Source organism: Oryx dammah, unplaced genomic scaffold (assembly GCF_014754425.2).
Source record: "Oryx dammah isolate SB20612 unplaced genomic scaffold, SCBI_Odam_1.1 HiC_scaffold_27, whole genome shotgun sequence".
Taxonomy (NCBI): Eukaryota; Metazoa; Chordata; class Mammalia; order Artiodactyla; family Bovidae; genus Oryx; species Oryx dammah.
The window spans coordinates 28,213,304-28,227,326 of record NW_024070211.1 but is presented as its reverse complement, the minus strand read 5'-3'; the positions used below and the strand labels follow the sequence as shown (position 1 = coordinate 28,227,326).

Here is a 14,023-nt window from a genome sequence, read left to right as displayed (position 1 = left end):
CCCATTCCAGTATTCTTGCCTGGAGAATCCCTTGGACAGAGGAGCCTGGCAGGCTATAGTCCATAGGGTTGCAAAGAGTCAGACATGACTGAAGCAACTTAGCATGCACGCATGCCCACACACACAAAGGTTCTACAGAGGTACGGGGATGAGGCAAAGTGAATGCTATTTGCTGCTTTAGAGAAGGCTGGAGGGAAGGCAGGCCTGGGAGTTTTGTTTTGTTCTCCCAGGCCTTTTGCTAGCCCGCAGAACATGAAGTTAACAGGAATCTGGGCCTGCTTCTCCTCACAGCCTTTGGGAGCCTGGGAGTGATCACCAGCTTCTCTGTGCAGGGCCTCAGATCTGGGTCTGCTGGGTCTGGGATGTCCCGCCAGCTGTCTCCTTGAGATGATGGCCCCTCAGGGATACCCTGCTTCCTGTCTCTGCAGAGAGAACTTCCTGGTTCTCGATGTCTTTTTTGAAGCCCTGACCTCTGAGGCCATGGAGCAGCGAGCAGCCTACGGCCTGTCAGCCCTGCTGGGTGAGCCTGGGCCCCGACTGCACGGGGATGGAGCAGCCCAGCCTCCTCCCTCTGACCCCGCTCTCACGCTTCCCAGGAGACCTCGGGGGACAGATGGGACTGTTCATCGGGGCCAGCATCCTCACGTTGCTGGAGATCCTCGACTACATCTATGAGGCAAGGGATAGGGGCCTGGTGGGTAGGAGGAGGGGCTGGGGGGAAAGCAGAGAGGCCCAGCAGGCTCTCTGGTAGACCTGGACTGGCAGGAAGTCAAGCTCAGGGTTCTTTACTAGCCCTCCCTCCTCCCTTGACTGGCCAGAAGGTCTGAGGGCAAGGAGGGGCAAAGAGAAGGGGGATGGGGGAGGAGGGCTGGGGTGTCCCGGTGAGGGTTTGCTGGGGCAGCAAGTTCTATGTGGTGGGGCTGGTGAGGCCCATCCTTCTCTAGCAAGTTTCCTGAATCCACTGCTGTCCCCTCAACCTGAACCCCAAGGTGTCCTGGGACCGACTGAAGCGGGCGTGGCGTCGCCCCAAGACCCCCCTCCGGACCTCTACAGGGGGCATCTCCACTTTGGGGCTTCAGGAGCTGAAGGAGCAGGTGAGGATGAGTATGCAGTCAGCACTCTCTCCCAGGACTGAATCCCCCAGCAACCTCTGAACTAGCCCTCCAGGGTGGGGTTCCTGGAGCCTCTGCCCCCGACGGACAAGGGAAGGCTGGCTGTGAGAGGCCTGGGGCCTTCGATCGATCTCTCCCTGTCCCCCTCCCTCTTCACCTTGCAGAGTCCCTGCCCAAGCCGGGGCCGTGCTGAAGGCGGGGGTGCCAGTAGCCTGCTCCCCAACCACCACCACCCCCATGGCCCCCCAGGAAGCCTCTTTGAAGACTTCGCTTGCTAGGATGGTGCTGTGTCCTAAAGGACCCAGGAGTCTGGGACTCCTCCCTGGATCCCCACTGTGGACTCCGGCTCCCGGGACAGGAGGCCCAGGGAAGGGGGCCCGAGGCTGAGGGAGCGAGGGCGGTGCCCACTGGAAGGGTGGGGACTCTCACTCACCCTGGCGCCAGCTGCTTTGCACAAGGCTTCCTCTTGTGCACACCCTCCACCCCCAGGCTGGTGACCAGGGAGAAGTGGAGACTAGGACGTGGGCCCCTGTGGAGGAGAGAAGGAGTAGGGGAGGAAAGAGGGAGGAGGAGAACGAGGCCCACCCTAGCAGGAGTGGAACCCTCTGTACATTTGTATATATTCAGGGAGAACAGGGTGGGGATAGGGTACTGATGGAGAAGGTGGGTGGGGCGATAGTGATGGGGCGGGTAGTTTAGGGACAGCCAGGGTCCCAGCCCTGCAGTGTCAGCAGGAGAGGCCAAGCCCCTCAGGACTCAGGACAGCTGGGCTGGTCCTGCTTCCTGCCCTGCCCCATACCCGGCTCCCCTTTCGGCCGGAGAGTGGGTGATCCAGCGGGCCTGGCCCAGCTCCCAGTTTCCCCTGCCCCAACTGCACTCCCCGAAGCCTGCGCCACAGGGAGCAGCAGCTCTTCCAGACCTTGGCTGAGCTTGGGGGTGGGAAAGGGGGCTTCCTCAGGCCTCTCTGCTTCCGATCTGGTTTTATAATGTGCTGACAAAATTGGGAATAAAGAGGTATTAAGAATTCTCTGTGTGTATATGTGACTAAGCTGGGAACTGGGGCGTGGCAGGGCACACGCATGACTCGGTCCCTTGGAAGAGGAAATCCTGGCTCCAGCCAGCACCAGGGAGCCTCCATCCTCAGTCCTCCCTGCCCCCACGCCCACCTTTCAAAGATTCAAGCACCACTAGTCCACACTCAGCCAGTTTATTAAAGTCAGGGAGCCTCATCAGGAATGCAGAGGGGAGAAGATGGGAGATGCCCCACCCTCCTCTCTCAGCTACCCTTCTCCAACAACTCATCTGCAGCCCAGACCCCCTGGGCTGATCCTAGGAGGTGGGGCTGGCGTCAGGCAGACTGCACTGCATAAATACTCGGAGGCCACAGCCTGAATCAGCAGCGTCAAGGGGCCAGGGAGACGGGATTTGGGGCAGAAAGAGGTGGCTCCAAGGGTACCTCTTCCCAGGCTTGCTCTGTGCCCGAGGGCGACCCCAAGCCAGAGAGAGGGGCCCCTGGGGTCTGGAGCTGCGGCCAGCCCTATCCTGCGAGTCTGGCAGGTGGCTCCGGGTGGCTGGGGGAGGAGCGGGGCGGGGCGCCGCCTTGCCGGGTTCCCGGGGCGCAGGGCGGGGTCAGGTGCTGTTGCCCTGCTCCTGCTCGAAGAGCAGCATGGCCAGCTGCGTGCGGGAGCCGAGGCTCTCGAGCACGCTCTGGCGGCAGCGGTGGTATAGGTCCTCGCTGAGCCGCGCGCTGCACGTCTGCGCCCGATAGCGCTGCAGCAACGCCGGCTCCACCGCCCGCAGCACGTGCAGGCTGGAGAAACGCAGGAACAGCTCGTACACATCCAGGCTCTCCATCAGCTCCTCCTCCTGGTCCGAGGACGCTGCCAGCCGTGCTCGGGCCGCCACGTAGTCGGAGTTGTAGAAGCAGGCCTCGGTGGCCGCCTGGCGATCGAAACGGCCTGTGTCGCGGCCCAGTTCGGGGGGTCCCGGGCCTTGGGGTGGGGCCACGGCCGGGTGGAAGGCCTGGAAGTGCATAGGAAAGAAGGCCTGCCAGCCGGAGATGGCATGCATGCGGCAGCGGTTCAGGAAGTCAGGCGTGAGCACCGTGTCTGGCCCGGCCAGCAGGAACAGGGTGTCCAGCGGGTGCTTCTTGGAGAGGAGATCCATGAGGCGCAGTGGTGAGGGTGCAGCTGTCTGCACGCTGAGCCAGGGCACCCGGGCACCGGGGAAACGCCGCTCCAGCTCTGCCACATGGGCCTTGACGGGGGCAAAGACATCAGCATGGGCCGCCCGCTGGGCTTGTCGGGGTTCATACAGCAGCAGCAGGGTCAGGGCTGCGGCAGCATCACCAGGCTCCAGCGCTGCCGTGGCGAAGGCCTCCAGGAAGGCAGGGGCCAGGTCACGCTCGGCTGCAGCCAGTGGGAGTAACACAGTGAGACGCGAGGCCTCGGTGACGTAGGGCACGGGCAAGATCTCCACGCGACTCAGTGGCCGTAGCAGCTGCACCCGGCGGGTGAGGGGCCGGCGGCCCCCCTGGGGGGTCAGTGCCTCCAGCTGCAAGTCCAGCGTGTACTCCATCCCCCGGGCAGGATCGAAGCGTCGGTAGCCATTAACCAGTTGCTGTTTCTGGAGCCGCAGGGCCGGGTGGTATCGGCGGTTGAGCTCCTCCAGAGCTGCCCCCAGAACATCCGCCACATCGGCCCGGTCAGCCCCACGGAGCGGGCAGCGCGGGGAGCCATCAGCGCAGGAGAAAGCATGTTGCTCTGTGAAATAGTCCCAGCGCAGTACCTCAAAGCGGGAGGCGGGGCGAGAGGGTGCTGGAATGCCCACTGGCCAGGCGGCTGCCCGCTCCCCATCAGCTGCCAGGCGGCTGGTGTTCTGGATCTCCCACTGGGTTGGAGAAAGAGGCTGTAAGCCAGGTGCGGACCACAGGGGCCAGCACGCAGCCGGGAGGCTGGGCAGGCAGCACGTGGCACTCAGCACAGGTCCCCAGTCCCTTGCCAACCTCGGCCCAGTCAATGCGCCCACCTGTCCTTTCCCCAGATGGGAGGCAGCCTAAGAATTAAATTGGAGAGGCTCCTCAGAAAAGGTAGAAGCAGACAGGCACCAGAAAGCAGGGATGCTCTGATTCTTGTGCTATTTTTTTTATTTTCCTGGATCTCTGAGACCTCTTAGGAATCCCCACTCTCCACTCCTCACCCCCTATCCCCTATCCTCCACCTCCTACCCTCCCCACCCACCCTGATTCCCTACCCCTCACCCCCAGCCCAGACCATACCTGTAACTCCTGGATCTCCTGGTATGTGCGTTCCAGTTCAGCTCGAGCAAAAGCCTTGTGCAGCTGGTACATGTGCACAGGGTCATGGACAGGGTGAGCAGTCAGGGCACTACGGAAACGAGGGTCCCCCTCCTGCACGGGCTCCCCAGGGCTCAGCTCCAGGTAGCTATAGTGGACCGCCTGGGGAGAGGAAGGGAAGTGGGAAATATGAAGGGACAGTGCCTCCCCCCAATAGCGTGTGTCTCATCTCTCCATCCTAGGACCTGTTGTGGACTTGGGGTCAGAATTCTGTAGGTGTCGGCCTACTTTGACCAGTTGTGAGCTTGTGTGACCTTGGGTAAGCCTCTGCCAGCTCATCTGTGAAACAGGCATGTGTCCTATCTCAGAGCTGTCCAGGGGCTCAAATAAAATAATAATGGCCAATACCAAACACCTACTATATGCAAGCCTCCCTTATTTTTTCTAATCCTTATAACAAGCCTGAGAAATAATTATTTCCATTGGTATGGATGAGGAAGTTCAGGACATTCAGTAACTTACCCAAGGTCACAGGGATAGAAAATGACAGAACTGCATAGAAACCCAGGCCTATATCTCCAACCACCCCCTCTGCCTCTCAGGGGGAAGTGCCCACGCTCAGATGGGAGGCACCAGGGTGGTGGCTTCTCTTCCTACCTCGTGGTCGCCAGTGCAGCCCACCCCGGTGGCATCAAGGATGCAGCGGCCCAGCCACTCATCCGGGCGCGCACTGACAATGTCATTGCGGCAGGCTTCCAGGTGGGGGCGCAGCTGCTGCAGCAGTGTGCGCGACAGCAGCACCCCAAAGCCCCCGTGGCAGTAGCGGCCTGGGGCAGGCTCTCCACCGATGAAGGCCTGGGGCCGGCCCAGATAGAGGTGGGCAGCGGCTGCCAGGCTGAGGCGGCCGACTAGGCGCGCCAGTCCGTGCGCCTCGGTGTAGGTGGCATCGGGTACGAGGAAGAACCAGTCGAAGTCGTCACCGTGCTGCTCCAGCAGGTGGCGCAGTGCCAGGTGCAGGTGCCCAATGGGCCGCTCCTCGCCTAGTGTCACCACGGCCATACCTGGTGGTGCCCGGCGGCCCCTCGAGCCTGTCAGGAACACCACACGCTCTAGCCTGTGCCCCAGCGTGCGGTTCACGGCCACGCCCAGTGTAGGCAACGTGGCCTGTGAGGTCAGCACCGCCACGAGCAACTTCTGCCTGATGCCCAGCTCCGTGCTGATGTAGCGGGTCCTGGGGGTGGGGGAAAGATGGCACAAGGTTATCAAAAAAACAAGTAGGGCAGGTAGAGGGTAGCATACATAGGCTTCAGCAGGTCATGTCCTCGTTGGGCCTGTTTCCTCGTTTATGATAGAATAACTCTGTTTTAGGGGTCGTGAGGATTTAAGGGAATTGTTGTCCTTACCTACCCAAGTGCTTTTAAAAGGGAGATAGTATTATCCATGCAGATATGAGAGATATATTATGGGTCTGATTCTCTGTTTTGTTATTTAGTAGTTGAGACTTTGAGTGAGTTATTTAACCCACCTAAACCTCGACTTCCCTGGTGGCTCAGATGGTAAAGCGTCTGCCCACAATGCGGGAGACCCAGGTTCAATCCCTGGGTTGGGAAGATCCTCTGGGGAAGGAAATGGCAACTCACTCCTGTACTCAGGCCTGGAAAATCCCATGGACAGAGAAATGTGGTAGGCTACAGTCCATGGGGTCCCAAAGAGTTGGACACAACTGAGTGACTTCACTTTCACTTTCAAACCTTGGGTAGCCTCATCTGTAAAATGGGATGATCGTATCTCTTTAAAGCACTTAGCCAAATTCTTGGCACACAGGTACTGCACACATCATGTACATACTTATTTCTAAAGAATATGCCATTATGCCACAAATACATCACAGAAATAACATAAAGGGATAGATGACATTGACATTCACCATAGTGAATGTGTTTGGGGGGGCTCAGGGGTTCCAGAAACTTATCTTCCATAATACGGAAGGTAAGTTGAAGAACTGGAATTTGAACTCAGTGTTACTTAGGAGAAATTATTTCAACTCATAGGCAGAGGCATTAATGGGATGGGTACATCATCTTTTCCCCACAAACCTCCCTCTTTCCCAGGTGCCCACCCAGGAACAGGAGATACAGGTAAATCCTTGTTGTTTAGTCAGCAAGTCATATCTGACTCTTTATGATCCCATGGACTGTAGCCCGCCAGGCTCTTCTGTCCATGGGATTTCCCAGGCAAGAATACTGGAGTGGGTTGCCATTGCCTTCTCTAGGGGATCTTCCTGATCCAGGGATCAAATCCAGGTCTCCTGCATTGGCAGGCGAATTCTCTTACTGCTGAGCCACCAGGGAAGCCCCCACAGGTAAATCCTAGTTCTCTCTTTTCTCTTTCCCTCTCTCAATGCACCCATTCTATATACTAGTCATTTCTCTAAACCTAACACCCAGTCAGTGAGCTCTGAAGACCTTTGAGGGTCCAGGGGGTCAAGCAGATTTAGGTCAGAGGCGAGTGAGTTCTGCCCAGGTCTGGATGGGGCCTCCAAATCTTCCCAGGGAGCAGGGCCATCGGAAATGATCGGGGCCCAAAGACTTCCTGGCTTGTCAGACCCTTCCTTCCGGGCCCTGACCCAGCCCCAGGCGGCCTCCGCTGCGCACCCATCCCAGCCGGTTCCCAGGGGGTGGGGCTGGCGGCTCCAATCCCTACCTGACGGCCTTTTTGGCGACCTGGCCAGGTTGTGCAGGGTGGTAGGGCAAGACACGCGGCTCCCAGTTCTCCCCGGCGCCTGCACCGGCCCCGGGCCTCTCGCGCTCCGCTCCGGGCTGCACCGAGTTGGGCCGGCGCGCCGCATTGGTGTTGCCGCGCGGAGGCAGCTCAGAATCTCCGGGCTGGGGCGGCCCTGGGCCGCAAGGCTCCTCCACCCAGGTGACGCTGAGCAGGCTCAGAGTGAAGCCCAGAGAGATACCCACGGCCACGGGCCCCGCGGGCCTCAGTACCGACAACAGCAGCGATGCCCGCATGGCGCCCGGACCGCGGGCCCCCGGCTCTGGAGCAGCCCCAGAGCAGCAAGAGGAGGCTTCGAGGGGGCGGGACCGGGGAGGGGGCGGATCCGGAGGTCCCGAGCCAAGCGGGCGGGCCCCCTCCCTCCCCGCCGAGCAGGGCCAGCCGACGGAGCGGAATCCCCTGCGCCGCGTTCCTGTGCCCCTCCAGCTGCCGCTCGGTACCACGTAGGGTCCCGGCGCTGGGCGCGGGAGCCTCCGCCGAGGCCGCCGCTGTCCGACGTGTCACTAGAAGGGCCCCGCCCCCGGGGTGGGGTCTCGGGCTCCAGCTACCGGAGAGGGAGGAGAAGGGGGAGGTTAAAGGGGAAGGACCCCCGGAAGTGCCCCCTCCTCAGTGCGGGAGAGGCAGACGTCGGGGGCGGAGTCCCCTACCTCCCCCCCGGCGTGGTTGGTGCGTCCCGTGTGACGTCAGAAGCAGCCCGCCCCTGCCTGGATGGTGCGCCCCGAGTGACGTAAGGAGCAGAGGCCGGAGCTGTCCATCAGCACCAAAGGCCGCGGGCGGGCTCAGGGCATGGGGCCGCGGCTCTGGGGCAGCCCGAGCCCCTGCTCCTGCTTCTTTCCCTTCCCCAGGCCCAGCTTAAGTCCCCGGACGTCGCGGGACTGGAGTGCCAGCCGGTGTTGGAGGCGGAGCGGCGTCGCCGCCGCGCAGGGACCGGTCCCTCCGGCCCAGCAGCCCCCTTCCCCTCACCGCGGACTTTTACCGGACCCCAGTCAGCTGGAGGCTCTGGCGCCCGGCGACCGCGGCCCCTCCGGCCCCTGCACAGCCTCTTTCGCTCAGAAGCTCAGGTCGCCTCCAGCCCAGGTAGATCTTGGATAATCCCAGATTTAGCCGCCCACAGACCAGTCTCCTGGCTGTCTTCTCTCCGGCAGCACGCTGCCCTCATCTCCCCCCAACTCAGTCCACCTTTTAACTTCTTCATCCCAGCTCCGTCTAGCCAGACACTTTCCCCCCCTTTTGTCTTTTGTCCCTTACTTCAGGGATGCTTCCAGAGCTGTGTAATGTGGGCACCACTCCTTTGTCCACTGTATCTTTGCCTAGTTCTCCACTCCCATCTCACCCTCATCCTGGTGGAGACCCAGGACTCCTCCTTGACCCCCAACTTCCTCTCTGTCAGGCTGACGTGGGAGGGTGACTCCCTTCTGTTCCCAGCACTATGCCGGGCACTGTGGCAACACTTCGGTTCCAGCTGCTGCCCCCGGAGCCAGATGATGCCTTCTGGGGAGCACCTTGTGAACAGCCCCTGGAGCGCAGGTACGAGGCACTGCCGGCGCTCGTCTGCGTCATGTGCTGTCTGTTTGGAGTCGTCTACTGCTTCTTTGGTAAGACCCCATCATTCCTTACTTGGGCCCCCCGCTGTTTCCCCAAGTTATTTTTCTGAGGCACCCCAAACCTTCTTTGGAACTTTACCGTGAACCATCTGTCTTTTCTCTTTTTTCATCCCGTACATGTTTGTAGATAATTTAGACTCGAGATTCTAGAGAACACAGGTTTTGAATTAGGCATGCTTGGATTTGAACCTGGTTCTGCACTTTACTAATTACGATGCCTTGGGCACATTAACTGTTCTAAGTCTCAGTTTTCTCATATGAACAGTGGAAACAATGATATTTGTCTCACACGAGGTTGTTGTGAAAATAATAAGCACTCAATAATTAATAGTTATTGTTGTGAAGATGTGTTTGGGTCACTATGCTAGGTAGGCACCAAAAACATTTAGAAGGGTGAGTTAACATGGTCCCTTACCACGGGGCATAATGTCTAATGAGGGAGAGACTTCTGGCACATTCATACCTGTGATACATATTAGAGGGAGCTAAATGGTGATCACATACATGGAGATATATATACAAAGCAGGCTCCAGTAATCAGTGCTGCTGTGGATGGTTGTCCAGGACACAAGGGAGTTGGTTGGATAGGCAAGTGGGGGCTGAAATCCAGTCCATGCTCCACTTGCCAAACTCTAGAGCTTGGTGCAAGGCTGCTTTACCTAGAGGAAGGCACAACTTTTTCTAATTTGCACCGAAGTGCCAGATGGTCTAGTGGAGTAGGTGCCCAGTGACTCTACAGCAAGAAGTACAGAACTTCAGATAGGCAAGTGAGGTTTATTGGCTGAGCATCCAGGGAAAGCCTCCAGGCAGAGCATTACAGGTGGCTGGATGAAGTGCAAAGGAAGCTTGGAAATCTGAGTTCCAGGTTGGGCAGAAATAGGGCAGGACTTATGCTCTGCAGACTTTACACCTCCCCCTAGAATGGCTGGGTAGTAGGCAGGCATGGAAGCCAGATGGTCCCTCTCCTTCCACCTCCAAACTCTGGGCTGAACAATTGCAGAGTGGGCAGGAGGAAGAGCCCTTCTATAGGTTCAGGACACATTCTGGGTCTCCAAGGAGTCTGTGTCACCTCACCCCCTCCACTGTTTATACCCAATCCCTCTACAGTTGCCCAGTGCAGCCTGCCAATCCTTCTCCTGGGCTTCCCTGACCTGTGGCTCTTGGAGGCTCCCACTCTCAGGCTCTTGGACCCTTTGAGACATTGTGCATGCCCTACTCCTTTTCCTGATCCTAGAACCTCCTAGACTCCAGTGCTTCCTCTCATTCCTAGCACTGATTCTCCTTTTTATAACCTTTCTCTTTGGCTCTCGCTGATCATTTGACCCCCATCTCTGACTTCCATCTTCTCCGCTTTTCAGGGTCCCTCACACTTCCAGGTACCCTTACTGGGCCTAATGCCTCTATAACCTCCATTTTTCTGAAACTCCACACCACTATTTGCCCTATAATCCTCTTTGACTCCCTATGGCTCCTTGTGAACCCTATTGACACCCCCCACCAAGCTATCTCATTACTTTCCATCTCTCTGACTCTCTATTACTCCTAACACAGGGCAATCCCTATGACCCCGTTGTCTGTATGCCCCCACCGTGATCTCAATGATTCCATTTTTTTGGCTTCAATATTATTACCCTCTCTCAAAAACCCTTTAATACGCTCAATGATCCCACATCTGTCAATTCCCCTGACCTGAAAAGACTTCATCTTTCTGAACCTGTGTGACCTCATCTCTCAAGTTCTTTCTGACTTCCAAATACCTCATCCCTCTGAACAGTCCCACCCTAAGGACTCCAGGGATTTTATTGGTCATCTATCTGTGACCCCAGTGACCTCTCTCTCTGACCTCTATGATCCCAAAGACCCCAGTGATCCTGTAACTGATACAATGAACTATCTCTATTTCAAAAACCCAACATTCCTTTCAATGACTATCTGTTTCCCAGAGACTCCCAATGACCTATCTCTCTGACCTTCCTTGACCCCAGTGGTCCCTTCACTGTTGCCCTCAGGACCCCAGGGACCCCCAATTCTCTGAGCTTAGTGTCCTGCTTCTGGTTTCCCTGTGATTCCTTGTTCTTGACCCCTCTGACCTCCTACTTCCAGCCCTGTGACCTTGTTTTGGCCTCTCACTAGCCCGTTTCCCTCCAGGTTACCGTTGCTTCAAGGCAGTACTCTTTCTCACCGGGTTGCTGTTTGGTTCGGTGGTCATCTTCCTGCTGTGCTACCGAGAGCGGGTGCTGGAGACGCAGCTGAGTGCTGGGGCAAGCGCAGGCATCGCGCTGGGCATCGGGCTGCTCTGCGGGCTGGTGGCCATGCTGGTGCGCAGTGTGGGCCTCTTCCTGGTGGGCCTGCTGCTTGGGCTTCTGCTCGCCGCTGCCGCCCTGCTGGGCTCCGCACCCTACTACCAGCCAGGCTCTGTCTGGGGTCCCCTGGGGCTGCTACTAGGGGGTGGCCTGCTCTGCGCCCTGCTCACTCTGCGCTGGCCCCGCCCGCTCACCACCCTGGCCACTGCAGTGACGGGTGCCGCGCTCATCGCCACGGCTGCTGACTACTTTGCCGAGCTGCTGCTGCTGGCGCGCTACGCGGTGGAGCGTCTGCGGGCTGCCCCTGTACCCCCCCTCTGCTGGCGGAGCTGGGCCCTGCTGGCACTGTGGCCCCTGCTCAGCCTCATGGGTGTTCTGGTGCAGTGGCGGGTGACGGCCGAACGGGATTCCCACACGGAAGGTGAGAGGGTACATGCCAGGGTGGGCATGACAGATGGGTGGTTGGGTGGGGGGATCTGAGCTGTTGTGGATGGGGACGGAGCTGTAGGTACCAGCAGCAGAAGGCCTCAGTTGAGTTACAGAGAGCTGACTGGCTCAGGGTCTGGGAAAGCAGGACCTCGGTGCCACCGTCCATGCCACAACAACAGATGGAACAGCGGCTCTGTGCCAAGCCCCTTCCAGGCATCTGGGGATGCAACAGACACAAAAACAGAAAAGGCCCCCATCCTTCCAGGGTTACATTCAGGGTGAGGGAGACAGACAGTAGGCAGACTAACAAGATAATTCCCATTGTGTGGACTGATATGAAAGAGGTGTGCAGGATAATGTGACGTATGGACAGGGTGGCCAAGGAGGGGTGTCACATGGAAGAGCTGACATTTAAGCAGAGACCTGAAGGATAAGGGACCAGCCATGCAAAGAGCTAGAGAAGAGGGAAGAGCAAGGGCGAGAGCCTGAGAGGGAATGAGCTTGGCCTGGTGAGGAGGTGGGGCGGGAGTGGGGGGTGAGGGGGGCGACTATGTGGCCACAATGGGCCATAATGAGGACTCCGGGTTTTATTAGAGGGCTGGTGAGATGCCACTGGAAGTTTAGCAGGAAGTATATAAACTAATTAAGTATCTTCTGGCTGCTGAGTGTAGAAAGCATCAGGGAAGGCAGGTGTAGAAGGGAAGCCAGTGGGGAGGCTTAGTTGTCCAGTTTAGAGATGATGTTGGCCAATCTAGGTGAGTCACCTATGGCTCCAGACTGGGAGAGGGGTAGAGTAGCAGCCGGGAAGAGGTACCTAGAGCCTAGGAATCTTCCCTAAAGACCTTTGGAAGAAAAGACCTGTGGGAAGCCCTATCTGGCAAGTGGGAGACCAGGAAAGTAAAGGAGGAGAGGTTTCAGACCAGGGGAATCTGGGAGCCTAGAGTCCCCAGGTAGGAAGGGGTGGGGATGCTTGGGTGAGATGAGATACGTGGGCCTCTGAGAGCCTGCTCTTCCCCACCCTTTGCAGTGGTCATCAGCCGGCAGCGCCGACGTGTACAGCTGATGCGGATTCGGCAGCAAGAAGAACGCAAGGAGAAGCGGCGCAAAAAGAGACCCCCAAGGGCTCTCCCCAGAGGCTCTCGGGCTCCTCCGAGGCCTGGGCCCCCTGACCCTGCCTATCGGCGTAGGCCAGTGCCCATCAAGCGCTTCAATGGCGACATCCTCTCCCCGGTGAGCACCCCGAGCCCTTCCCTCCAGCCCAAGTGGGGAGAAGGGGGTGTTGGACTCTCTGTCCAAGGAGGACTGGGCCTTCCCCAGGGCTGGTCACTGTATAGAAGGCCTAGGGCTTGTCCACCACCATAACCCCCGTAGTTAGGGGCCTGATGGGTGAGGGAGAGGTGTCCTGGGTGTGGGTTTTAATGAGGCATGGTACAGGGAAGGGTCTCAGGGCTGTGGACTCTGGGGGTGGTGAGGTCCCAGGCCGGCAGAGGACCAGGATGGATCTCAGGCTTGTGATGGTGCAGGCCGAGGCCATCTGCCTGGGTGGCTTTCAGGGCAGGGCTCCGCAGTGGCACTCTCACACCTGTGTTTCTTCTCCCACAGAGTTACATCCAGAGCTTCCGGGATCGGCAGACCGGGAGCTCTCTGAGCTCCTTCATGGCCTCGCCCACAGATGCGGACTATGAGTACGGGTCCCGGGGCCCACTGACGGCCTGCTCTGGGCCTCCAGTGCGGGTATAGCAGTCCAGCTGCTCCTGCCCGCCTACACTCATTGGTCACCAGCTCTGCCAGTTTGGGGAGGTCTGCTGGGCCGAGGCTCAGCCCACCTGGCCTTGTGCCCTTTGGCTGTTCCTTTCCCCACCCTGGAGAGGGATGGCTTGGCCACCAGATGGGACGACCTGGCTTAGGCTTGGCCTGGCCTGAGGGGAGAGCCCCCTCCCAAGCTCCCCAGGAGTTCCTGAGGGACGCGAGTGTGAGCCCCACTGGGCTGTGCTCAGGGTTGTGAGTGTGTTGCCTGTGTGTGTGCACGTGTGGAGGGGTGGGCTTGGAGGGGACCTTGGGACCCTTGCCTTAGATTTCTGATTGGTAGGGCTTCTCCAAGGGTGGCCCCACCCCCTCGCCCACTGCTGGGGGTCCCATGGGCCACTCTCCTGCATGTCTAAGTGGAGGAGGTCTGCCTTCCTCCCCCATCGCCTCCACCTCTCAGCCAGACTCATCTAAGGCTTCTTGTCCTTGTCCATGGGGCAGACTGCAGCGGTCTTCTCTCTGGTCTCCTGTCGTCTGCAAGTTACCAGCCCAAGGGTAGTGGCAGGGGATGGGGTGGAGGGTGCTGCTCTGGGCTGGGTCTGGCAAGGGGGATGGGAGGAGGGGGCTTAAGTGCACGGTGCGTGTTTGGTGTCTGTCATGCCACTCTGGACACCTCATGCTTCTGTCTCCTCCCACCCCTCCCTGTTTTACATCTTTTATAAATGTGCCAAACTGTGAGGCTTCTGCCAGTAG

General features: G+C 58.7%; 3 protein-coding genes across 3 annotated transcripts in view; 2 read left to right on the top strand and 1 right to left on the bottom strand.

Annotated features, from left to right (window-relative positions):
- ASIC4 (acid sensing ion channel subunit family member 4) overlaps positions 1-1,527 on the top strand; it is a 29,314-nt gene extending 27,787 nt beyond the window's left edge. Inside the window, exons 7-10 of the mRNA XM_040228250.1 lie at positions 429-520; positions 597-676; positions 990-1,094; positions 1,277-1,527. Coding sequence (XP_040084184.1) covers positions 429-520; positions 597-676; positions 990-1,094; positions 1,277-1,390 — 391 coding nt within the window. The 3' untranslated portion in view covers positions 1,391-1,527. The remainder of the gene's footprint in view (positions 1-428; positions 521-596; positions 677-989; positions 1,095-1,276) is intronic.
- A 776-nt stretch (positions 1,528-2,303) lies between these two features.
- Positions 2,304-11,063, bottom strand: CHPF (chondroitin polymerizing factor). Its single transcript, XM_040228245.1, has 6 exons — positions 10,975-11,063; positions 8,872-8,938; positions 7,111-7,732; positions 5,065-5,638; positions 4,390-4,569; positions 2,304-4,001 (listed from the first exon to the last, which is right to left on the bottom strand). The coding sequence occupies exons 3-6, from the start codon at positions 7,422-7,424 to the stop codon at positions 2,742-2,744; spliced, it is 2,328 nt and encodes a 775-aa protein (XP_040084179.1). The 5' UTR covers positions 7,425-7,732; positions 8,872-8,938; positions 10,975-11,063; the 3' UTR covers positions 2,304-2,741.
- Positions 7,721-14,008, top strand: TMEM198 (transmembrane protein 198). The gene is made up of 5 exons (XM_040228249.1): positions 7,721-8,265; positions 8,579-8,783; positions 10,941-11,516; positions 12,552-12,754; positions 13,127-14,008. The coding sequence occupies exons 2-5, from the start codon at positions 8,618-8,620 to the stop codon at positions 13,262-13,264; spliced, it is 1,083 nt and encodes a 360-aa protein (XP_040084183.1). The 5' UTR covers positions 7,721-8,265; positions 8,579-8,617; the 3' UTR covers positions 13,265-14,008.
- Positions 14,009-14,023: the final 15 nt, after the last annotated feature.

Coding starts and splice junctions, on each gene's coding strand:
- TMEM198 (XM_040228249.1), top strand. CDS start 8,618: ATGCCGGGCACTGTGGCAACACTTCGGTTCCAGCTGCTGCCCCCGGAG. Junction 8,784..10,940: donor AGTCGTCTACTGCTTCTTTG/GTAAGACCCCAT, acceptor GTTTCCCTCCAG/GTTACCGTTGCTTCAAGGCA. Junction 12,755..13,126: donor ATGGCGACATCCTCTCCCCG/GTGAGCACCCCG, acceptor CTTCTCCCACAG/AGTTACATCCAGAGCTTCCG.
- CHPF (XM_040228245.1), bottom strand. CDS start 7,424: ATGCGGGCATCGCTGCTGTTGTCGGTACTGAGGCCCGCGGGGCCCGTG. Junction 5,639..7,110: donor GTCGCCAAAAAGGCCGTCAG/GTAGGGATTGGA, acceptor CCCCACCCCCAG/GACCCGCTACATCAGCACGG. Junction 4,570..5,064: donor GCTGCACTGGCGACCACGAG/GTAGGAAGAGAA, acceptor TCCTCTCCCCAG/GCGGTCCACTATAGCTACCT.